General features: G+C 49.4%; 1 protein-coding gene across 2 annotated transcripts; it reads left to right on the top strand.

Moving 5' to 3' along the window:
• The first annotated feature begins 280 nt into the window (after nucleotides 1-280).
• On the top strand, nucleotides 281-9418 carry LOC6031475 (zinc finger CCCH domain-containing protein 18). Of its 2 annotated transcripts, none has more exons than XM_038253103.1 (5): nucleotides 281-518; nucleotides 1665-3836; nucleotides 3899-3996; nucleotides 8341-8548; nucleotides 8616-9418. In XM_038253103.1, the coding sequence occupies exons 2-5, from the start codon at nucleotides 1679-1681 to the stop codon at nucleotides 8795-8797; spliced, it is 2646 nt and encodes an 881-aa protein (XP_038109031.1). In that variant the 5' UTR covers nucleotides 281-518; nucleotides 1665-1678; the 3' UTR covers nucleotides 8798-9418. The 2 variants fall into 2 exon arrangements, with proteins under 2 accessions (XP_038109031.1, XP_038109032.1); XM_038253104.1 differs by lacking the exon at nucleotides 281-518 and adding an exon at nucleotides 525-1238.
• Nucleotides 9419-10660: the final 1242 nt, after the last annotated feature.

The raw sequence follows: 10660 nt of genomic DNA, 5'->3' as shown, positions 1-10660 counted from the left end.
TTTTGGTAGTGTGCGTGAGCGCCGTGTAAAAAGTGACAGTTCGTCACTTTTTAGTTTGACTTTGACCAACTAACGGGGTACAAACTAAAAAAGTGTCAAACGAAAAAGTGACCAACCACCGGGGGTTGAGTGTAATCATACATGAACTGAATTTCGTGTAATCGAACTTAAAAAGTGTAATGCCGATTCTCCGTGTACCTAAAACTGTTATACTGCTTCTCAACACACCCCTGCAGCACGCAGAAACCCACCACCCGTCTCAAGCGAAACGTCAGTTCTGCGGCTCGGCTCGCCATCTTCGATTTTTCACTCTTCTGCTGCGGACCGCTTTTGGTGGCGTGGTTATTCGGGAAGCAAATTTCGAACATCCGTCGGCTCGGCCAGCGTCCCAAAACGACCCCGATCGCACCGGCACCGGTTCCAGTCTGCGACGCGCGTGAAATTGGTCACTTTCGGTGTCTACTAGCGAGCAAGCAAGCGATCAATCAATCGATCTCGAGAGAGAGTAAGTGGAAAAGGTAAGCATCGGCGCCGCCCCCGGGAGAAAGCGAAGAAAAAGTTGACCAATTTCTACACAAAAGCGACCACCATCTTTCTTGTGAAAATTTACAGTTCGTTGGAATAAGGAAAAAGTTATCTTTTTAAGTTTATGCGTTCGAGCGCAGTTCAAAAGGACGATTCATAAAAAAAGACTCAGTTTAGTTTTTGGTGAAGTAAAAGTTGTCGGCACCGTAAAGTGGTGCAAGTTTGGCCGGTTTCAAGGACATTGATCTCAGTTGGCCGTGTGTGGATGTGTGTGTGCGCGCGCGTGGAGAAAGAAGAAGAATAACAACAACAACAGCACGGCTGCTGATGGAAAGACACTCGAGTTGTGAAGAGTTTTTTTTGTTTTCGTTTTCTGTTTACGTTTTCGTTCCGGGCTCCAGATTGTTCGAGATGTTGCTGCCTGTTTCAGTTTCAGTATTTTTTTAAACCGTGGGGAAGGGGTCTCACTTCCGGAATGTAAAAAAAGTTCGACAAGTTGGTCGAGTTTAGTTTTGTTTGAATTTCCCATAAAAAGGAAAGTAGTTTGTTGACCTTTTCGAGGGTGAAGAACTTAAGTAGATTAAGGTTGTGTTTGAAAAACAAAAAAAAAGTAAAAGTATGGACTTGTAGTTAAACAAAACACACAAAAACTCAAAATGAGTATGAAGAAAGTGACCCCAGTTCCTCCTCGAGGGCTCGAAGTTTGTCCAAAGGTAAGACGTGAAAGATTGGCGTTTGGCAAAAAAACAAACCGCAAAATGAACAGACCAACAAATATCTCATCTCTTTTGCGAGAGCAAGGTAAATCTTGAACAAATAAAAGTGCACAAAGTGTGGTCAAATGGCGGGAATGTGAAAGAGGAAAAGTGACTTCTGTCTTAAAAGAAAATGCTCAAACTAGTTTTGCTGAGAGTGGCAGAGAAAATGTTCATAATTTGCTTGTTTTGGAATAATTTTTGAATTTCTACCAGCTAATATGAAAATTTTCGATGCATTTATTTAAACCCTTAAACCATGTATGAGCAATTTTCTGAAAAAATAAATTTAAAAATTGTTCTTCTCAGAGAATTGCCCTCACCTCAAACGTAAAATCCTTCACCCAGTCAGATCCCCGCTAATCCCCTCCGTTTCCGTTCCAGCGTTCCGCCCCGCAATGGACAGTGACGATTCCCGGCCCGGTTCGTCCGCCTCGAGCAGCTCCAGCAACTCGGACGCTCCGGCCAGTCCGGTTGGTGGCGCCCCCGACCACCACAACCCGGATCAACCGGACGACGCCCCAGAAAACGAAACCACCACCCGGTCATCCCGCTCGCGGTCCCGTTCCGGCTCGGGCGGCTCTCGTTCCCGGTCCCGTTCAAGCCCGGCCTCAAGTCCCGTGGGAGAGAAGAAGGACGGTGACGGCGGTCCACCGTCGAGTCCGAAGAACTACGAGGAAGATGCGGGGACAAGGTCGCGTTCGAATTCGGCCTCGTTCCGGAGTGCGGAGAATTCGCGCAAGAGTCGCAGCGGTTCGCCGTACAACCGGTCCCGGTCGGCTTCGGGTGCCTCGAATCGGTCGGATAGCCGCGGGGGAAGGTTGGGAGGAGGTCGGCTGTCGCGTGCCTCGAGCGGGTCGAATCTCAGCGAAAAGTTGAAGGGCGAGGAAATCAGCGACTGCGAGATGGAATCGGATCGTGAAGATGGCGCGCGGGATAAAAGTGGCGCCGACGAGGCTAAGTCTGGGGAGCCGGAGGAGGAGGCCAACAGCAGCGCCCGCAAGGACACCGCGCTGGACATGAGCCACGAAGATCTGAGCGACGTGAGTCTGGAGAGTGATGAGCACGATGACGAGCGGGACGAGGACAAGGGCAGCGATCGCGGCTCGGACAAGGAAGAGGTTGAATCGGCCACGACGGGGGTTGCCCGGAAAGGGGGCGCAGATGGTGAAGACGATGAAGAGATGTCGGCCCAGGACAAGGAGAACGACAAGTTGATGATCGTTGATTTGAGGCAAAAGTTGGAGGAGAAAAAGAATCAGCTTCGGAACATGGAGGACAAGCCGAACGGATCGGCGAGGGGTCACGACAACCTGCTGGACGACGATCTGATGGATAAGAAGAATGACGAAGACGTGCTGGACTTTGAGGCCGAAGAGGGCGAGTGTAACGAACCGCCAAAGGTGGCAGAGAAGACGGAAACGGGCAAGGTCCCTGTGCAAGCCCCTGAGCCGTCAGACAACAAGAAAAAGAAGAAAGAATCCGACGCCGAACTGGAAGAGGGCGAAGAGCTGGAGGAGGGAGAAGTGTCCGACGAGGACGAAAAGCGTCCGGAGGAAACCGAACCCAAACCGGTCTGCCGATTCTACCAACGTGGTCAGTGCACCTGGGGCATGAGCTGTCGCTTCCTCCATCCAGGCGTCACAGACAAAGGAAATTACACCATGTTCGACATGGTCCGACCGGTCCCCATCCCGCACCAACCACCCGCCTACGCCGCCCACCCCATGTACCAGGCCGACTACCGCATCGAGCGACCTCCCCTGCACCACATTGCGCCACACCACGCGTACAGCGCCGCGGCTGCTCTTCCACCCCCGGCACGAGCCCCAGAACCGGTCACGGAAAGCGCCTGGGAGCGTGGCCTCCGCACGGCCAAGGAAATGATGCGCAAGGCGACCAAGCGCAAGGAGCAGGACATTGACTTTGAAGACAAAAAGATGAACCTTTCCCTCACCCAGGACGAGCTCGAGAAGGACAACTACTACAACCGAGGATCGCCGGAACCCCCGGCGTTCGCCGGCCGAGGCCCACCCGTCCCGTACGAGTACGGCGGAGTGCCACCACCCGCCAAGTTCGCCCGCCCCGGTCCACCCTTCGAAGAGGACGCCTTCGGGCGTACCCACCGTTACCGCGAACTCCCCTCCCACCGAATGCCCCAGTACGAGGACGAAGACCTCACGAAACGTCGCCCGCGCGCCACCCGAGAAGTCATCGTGCAACGTGCCGACGAGTGGAACGACCCGTGGATGCGTTCCAAATCCCCCGGCCGTGGAGGTGGTGGTGGTGGCGGAGCCGCCGCAGCCGAAAAGCGAACCGCTCGCACCGCCGAACGGCGCAGCTACAGCAACAGCTCCTCGTACAGCAGCTCCAGCAGCAGTTCGCGGTCCGGATCGAGCTCGTCCAGCCGGTCGCCGTCGCCCAGCACGAAGCGGCGCCGCTACGACAGCCACCGGTCGAAGGAGAGCGATCGGCACGCCGCGGCGACGCACGTGCGTAAGGTCATCCGCACGCGGTCACCGACGACGAGCCCCCGGAGGAGCAAGTACTCGCCAGGTAGAGGTTGTAAGGTGTTGTTCGTTAAACTTTGATTCTAAGATTTATTTTTTTATTTGCAGTTCGCAAAATTTCGCCAGTTGTGGCGAAGAAGCGCAATCCGTCGCCACCGATGGATAAGCGGGCAATCGAGAAGGCTGTTTCCACCAAGCGGAAGAAGGTAATTATTATAGAATTGTTTTTTCTACTTTTGCAGGTGGTTTTCGACGAGTTTCTTGACGTTTTTGGTGGCACTTGGCACTCCGAGGCAACAAAATATAAGCAATCACCTTATTTGCGGTTCCTTTGTTATCCTTTGGAAGCACCTATTTTCCTCGCAAGGACATCAATAAAGCCACCGACGAAAACCCAAATCGACCACGGGAAATGCGCAGGCTTCGTGCCGCGATCCGACGTGTGCAGGGACAACGCGGGAAACCTGATCGTGAACAAAAGCGAGGAGTTGGATAGGTGAAAGCAGAACACTTCAACGAGCACCTCAACGGCGATGAAGCGAACGGAGACGGCGTCGGAGTCAACCTTGGAGCACCCTCAGCTGATCCAGTACCTGATCTGGAGACGGTGGAGAGGGAGATCAGCATACTGAAGAACAACAAAGCTGCCGGTAAGGATCGGTTACCCGGTGAACTCTTTAAATATGGAGGAGAGAACTGGCGAGGGCGCTCCACAGTGTGATTTCGAAGATCTGGGAAGAGGAGAGGCTGTCGGAGAAGTGGATGGATTGTGTCGTTTGTCCCATCTATAAAAATCGGCGATAATCTGGCGCGGCCTACAAAAATCTCTCCCAGAAGGAGGTTGGTCGGTCCCTACCAGGCAGGTTCCAGTGGAGCGCGCGCTACCACGGACCAAATATTTTGTCTCCGACAAATCCTCAAGAAATGTCGTGAGTACAACGTGCCCACACATCACATCTTCATCGATTTCAAGGCGGCCTATGACGACCGCGAGCAGCTATGGCAGATTATGCACGAGAACGGGTTTCCGGATAAACTGACTCGGTTGATTAAGGCTGGGTGGTGTGATGTGTCACGTGCGTGATGGATTATCCTGTGCGCTGTTCAAAATCGTCATTGAAGGTATTTTTCGAAGGGTATCGAAACGAGGGACACGATTATGAACAAGTCCTTCCAGCTGCTTGCTTTTGCCGATGACATCGACATTGTGGCAAGAAACCTGGAGTCGGTGAAAGATGTCTACACCCAACTGAAGGTGCAAGCATAACGGGTAGGACTTGACATGAATACGGCGAAAACGAAGCACATGAGGGGAACGGGTTCAAAGGACGTCGATGATAATATATCGGATGCGGTGAGAGAGTCCGTGTACTTGGGATCGCTGGTAACCGCTGATTGTCACCAGCCAAGAGATCCGGACTAGTATGTTTGCTGGTAATCGTGCTCACTTTGGATTACGGAAGACCCTCACATCACGAAACTGACCTTGGAGTTTTCGAATGGAAGGTGTTACGAACGATTTACGGTGGAGTGCAGGTGTCTGAAGGAGTGTGGCGACGACGCATGAACCACGAACTGAACGCGTTTCTTGAAGAACCGAACATCGCCACCCAGGTTAAGATCAGAAGGTTCAGGTGGGCCGGCCATGTCGCCCGAATGGACGAGAGCCAGCCTGTCAGACTGCTATATGACCGCGCTGAACCAGCTGGCGGAACAGGCATAAGAGCAGGGAAACCGCGCACACGGTGGGGAGATCAAGTGAATGGTGATATTCAGAAGAACTGTAACCTGAGAAATTATAGAGTCTTCTTGTTACAGCACGCGTGCCTGGTATTGTATGAATCTGTGCTTTTGCGGATCTTTGCAGCTTGTGGCGAACCAAATCAGCTTGCGAACGAAACAAAGTATCTTTAACTGGGATGTCAAGTCGGTGTTGCTCGAAGGGAGTGAGACCTACTGCGCATCGAGCCAGAACACGTCGAAGCTACAGGTCTTTGCCTACATAACATCTTTCGCGCCTGGTGGCCCCGCAACTGCGGAGGTTGTATCGGCGGTGTCAGCAGAGGTTGGAACGCACAACGACAACGCACTCGGGGTTGACCGGACGGAGAAGTTTCCACCAAGGAAACAGTGCTGTTGACGAGAAGTTACGCTGGGGCCGAGTGTTGGCGAAAGCAGAGAATCGTCAACAGTGGAAATCCTTCAACTAAGCTCTATTAATTCGCGGAACGATTGTCTAAATTCTAGAGACTTGAGTATAGCAGTAAACAGGCCGTCAGTCAAACCAGTTCAGGATTAAGAGTGTTTTCTGAAGCCATATGTAACCAACAATGCTGACGAACAGTTCCCGGCACCTGATCTGAAGACGGTGAAGAAGGAGAACAGGGCCGCCGGTAAAGATCGGTTACCCGGTGAGCTCTTCAAATATGGAGGAGAGCAGTTGGCGAGGGCGATCCACTTGGTGATTTCTAAGATCTGGAGGGAGGAGAAACTACCAGAAGAATGGATGGATGGTGTCGTGTGCCCCATCTACAAAAAGGGCGATAAGCTGGACTGCGGCAACTACCGCGGCATCACGCTTATCAACGCGGCCTATAAAATCCTCTCCCAGATCCTCTGCCGTCTGCTGACACCGTACGCACGGAGGTTCGTGGGCCCCTATCAAGCGGGGTTTACTGGCGCTCGGGCCACCACGGACCAAATTTTCTCGCTCCGGCAGATCCTCGAGAAATGCCGTGAGTACAACGTGCCCACACATCACATCTTCATCGATTTCAAGGCAGCGTACGATATAGTCGACCGCGAACAGCTATGGCAGATCATGCACGAGAACGGATTTCCGGACAAACTGACTCGGCTGATCAAGGCTACCTTGGACCGTGTGATGTGTCACGTGCGAGTGGCAGGGGAGCTAGCGGACCCCTTCCAATCGCATCAAGGGTTACGACAAGGTGACGGCTTATCCAATGCGCTGTTCAACATCGGACTTGAGGGAGTTGTGCGAAGAGCGGGTATAGACCCGAGAGGCACGATTTGCAACAGGACAGTCCAACTTCTTGCTTATGCGGACGACATTGATATTATAGCGAGAGACCTAGAGACGGTGAAAAGGGTTTACACCGCCCTAAAGACGCAAGCAGGACGAATTGGATTGGCCATGAATACGACGAAAACAAAGTACATGAAAGGGAGGGGCTCAAAGGACGTTGACCCCCCAAGACTCACCCCTTTAGCTGTGGATGGCGATGTGCTGGAGGAGGTGAGCGAATTTGTGTACTGTACAAGACACTGATTAGACCGGTTGCCCTTTATGGCCACGAAACCTGGACGCTGCGGCAAGAGGACGAACGAGCCCTTGGAGTTTTCGAACGGAAGGTGCTGCGAACGATCTACGGTGGAGTACGTACAGCTCAGAACGAGTGGCGAAGGCGCATGAACCACGAACTGCACGCGCTGCTGGGAGAACCGACCATCGTCACCCTGGCGAGAATCGGGAGGCTCAGGTGGGCCGGCCATGTCGCGAGGATGGACGAAGACCATCCTGTCAGGATGCTCTTTTACCGCGCGCGACCGGATGGCGGCACTGTCCGAATAGCAGGAGCGCAGCGTGCACGATGGGGTAATCAGATCGAGGCGGACCTAAGAAAGTTCTGCAACCTAGGAGACTGGCGAGCTGCAGCCCAGAACCGATCAACATGGAACAACCTTCTTGATACAGCACGGGCACCGCGTATGGTGTTCTAAGCTGTTTGGTATGGTATGGTATATGTAACCAACAATGCAATTATTTTAGCTGGAGCTCGTATGTATTAGAGATCGTGTCATCTGCTCTGATCCACTGCATAATGTTGTGAATGAAATAATCTACCATGACCTGAGCTTAGTATTGTCATCGTTCAATGCCAGCGTTTGAGAATCTAAAAGCAATTATAATCTAAAGCTGAAAGAGTGATAAAGCTTCAAGAAGTTGATGAATCTCAGTCCCTGGAATGATGGAAAGTCAAGGTAGTTAGGCCGTGTTGCACATTGTAGGTGCTTGAAGTTTACATCCGTATTAGGGAAGCTGTGATTAGCTTACTAGGTATTTAACCTTCACTTCGGTGTTGGAGAATATAATGTTTGCATTTTGAAAACATTGATTTTTTTTCGATAGTAAAACTAGGGGAAATTCTCGTATCTTTGGCAGGTTAAGCTCTCGCTCCTAACTCCATCCAATTTACTGATTTTCACTATTTAAACAACTACTTTTGCAAAACTTTTGATATAAACTTGCTTGCTCACTTCTTATTCAGCTATTTATCACTCAATTTCAGTTGAAAACGCTTTTAATTAGCTTTAATTGAATGTCAAAGTTCTGACCTGGCAACATTAGAGGCACGCTGGAATTAGATGCTGTTCCCCTATTTCATCAATGTTGAAGAAAATTAAACATAGAAAATAACTGATAAACAATCAATTCGAATGGTGCAAATATCGTGCCATTTACATTAGCCCTGAGGAAAGAATCAAACGTCGCAATATCTTTAACAAATTTTTCTCTCATCTTCCAGGTCTCGCCTGCTCCACGCAAAGCTCCCCCCACCGACAAACGCCGCCGACGGTCCAGCTCGTCCGCTTCTGGCTCATCCGACTCCAGTGATTCCGGCTCGGAAAGCTCCAACTCGTCCAGCTCGTCGACGTCGTCCCGGGGCAAGCAAGCCATCAAGAAGGGTGGCAAGGGCGCGGACAAGGGATCCAAGTCGGCACCGGCCAAGAAGGGTAATTATTCTCGGAAGAAGTGTTAAGTTTCTTGATTCAAACGTGATTTGTTTTTCATTTATTCTAGTCGATACGAAAAAGTCGGACTCCAAGCCGAACGCGCAAGTCATTCCACCGTCGAGTGCCGCCCTGGAAAAGGCCGCGGCCAGTTCGAGCGCGTCGAAAAAGTCCTCGCGGCGGGAGGAGCTCCTCAAGCAGTTGCGCGCCGTCGAGGAGGCAATCGCGCGGAAGCGAACCAAAATCGCTTAAGCAGAAGCAGCAGCAGGGGGTCACTGGACACGGATTTGTTTTTAATTTTAGTTTTAGGCTTAATTTGATACATTCAAAACCGTACGGCGTCAGCACAGCAGTCTTGCAAGGTGTAACTCTCACGGCGTGGAGTTTTTTTTCGTTTGCCCTCCCGGACTCAAATTCCTGACAGAACAAATAGGCGTAGGCTTAACCCCCGGAAGGGCGGGTTAATTTGTGTCACAATTTCTACGCGGACACGACAATCTGCAGCGTAGAAATCGCGTGACTTGCAGTTCAATTGTGTTACAGCATCCGCAAAAACAATACAACACATCATCCACACACAGCCCATCTGATTTATCTGATTTGAGATCGCTGCTGCTGCCGCCGCTGTTGTCATCGATTTGTCACCGCACAATGGCACGACCTGCTATCAAATTGTATTCGTGTGTAGCGTTTAGAAGCTTAGACTTAACCCTAATTAACTTCGCTGCTGCTGTTGTGACGAAATGTAGCTTAGTAGGATGAATCTACTAAGGAGGGCGCGGAGCAGCAGCTAGCGGAGGGTGCAAATAGTGATAACTGATAACGAAAGAAACAAATGGTAAACAATAAAAAGTTAGAACGTCATTGTGAAAATATGAATTTGTTTCATTTGGGATGAAAAGAATACCGTTTTACTGAATCCATTCATGAATTTTGTCTGTCCGATTCGAGATGCTTTTGCATGGGATTTCTTGAACAACACAAAGATTGAATACTACAGCCATGACGAATTTCTTGGGAACGTTATCGTCCAGTGCACCGTGACGTGACGCAATGTTCGAACTGCTTGCAGTTTGGGCATGGTGGCAGGAACTGTTTCATCAAGAGTCGTTGTGCAACAAAACTCATGCTTGCAACACAATCAACGAGAAGATCGAAGCCAAATGCTTCAATTGCGGCGGCGATCATTCGACCAAGAATCGAAGCTGCCCAAAACGAGCTGAGTTTGTGAAAATTCGGCAGCAAGCGACGACGAGGCACCAACCAAATCGTCGCAAAACACCACCAGCACTCACGGACGTGGATTCTACAAAATATTTTTCTGCGTGTAACAAATTTCACAAAGTGCTTTTTTTTTTCATAAAATTATTTTTATTAGGTCCTTTTCGGTACTGGGACCTGGTTAGGACCGAGTCGGCTTTTGTAATTACATTTGACTTAATAATTACAGAGGATCTTATTTCACAAAGTGCTATCAGAGTGCTTATGACTTGCACGTTTAAAAGTATTCATAAAATAAACCGTGATTTGAATCAAATCATTATGTACTTCGATTTTTTGTTAAACGTGTAATAGTTTACGAAACGTCAAGTTTGCTATTACGAATAATATCGTTCTTAGTGTTTTCACGAACACTTTTCCAGAGTTTTTTTTATTGAAAAGGTCCTATAGCATGTGAAACACAACAGTTTATAGGACCTTTAAAAAAACTCTAGATTTGTTAAATGTTCCAATGTTTCCACAAGTTTTAGAAAGCCTTTAGAAATTGAATATATGTAGTAAGGAATTTCTAAAAGAACAATTAAAGAGTTTTTTAAAGGTCCTATCAACATATGAAAGACAATAGTTCAAAAACTCTAGAATTATTGATAATCAAGTTTGAATTGAGGAAACCCCGGAAAACTCTCCCTTTTTAAATCAAACTCACAGAAAATAAAAATTTCTAGTTAACAAAAGCTTCGACCAAATCAAAAAAGCAATTCAATGATTAAAAATTTGTTAAAATTCCGTACAAATCCGTATTATGCGTAAAATTCCCTACAAAAATTCCGGCCTGTTAAAAATCCGCGAAGAGGTTCGAAAATCCGTATGGTAAGGAATAAATCCGTACAGTTG

The sequence above is a fragment of the Culex quinquefasciatus genome, chromosome 2 (assembly GCF_015732765.1).
Source record: "Culex quinquefasciatus strain JHB chromosome 2, VPISU_Cqui_1.0_pri_paternal, whole genome shotgun sequence".
Taxonomy (NCBI): Eukaryota; Metazoa; Arthropoda; class Insecta; order Diptera; family Culicidae; genus Culex; species Culex quinquefasciatus.
Note: the sequence above shows the minus strand (reverse complement) of the source record. Positions and strands in the feature narration are given on the sequence as shown.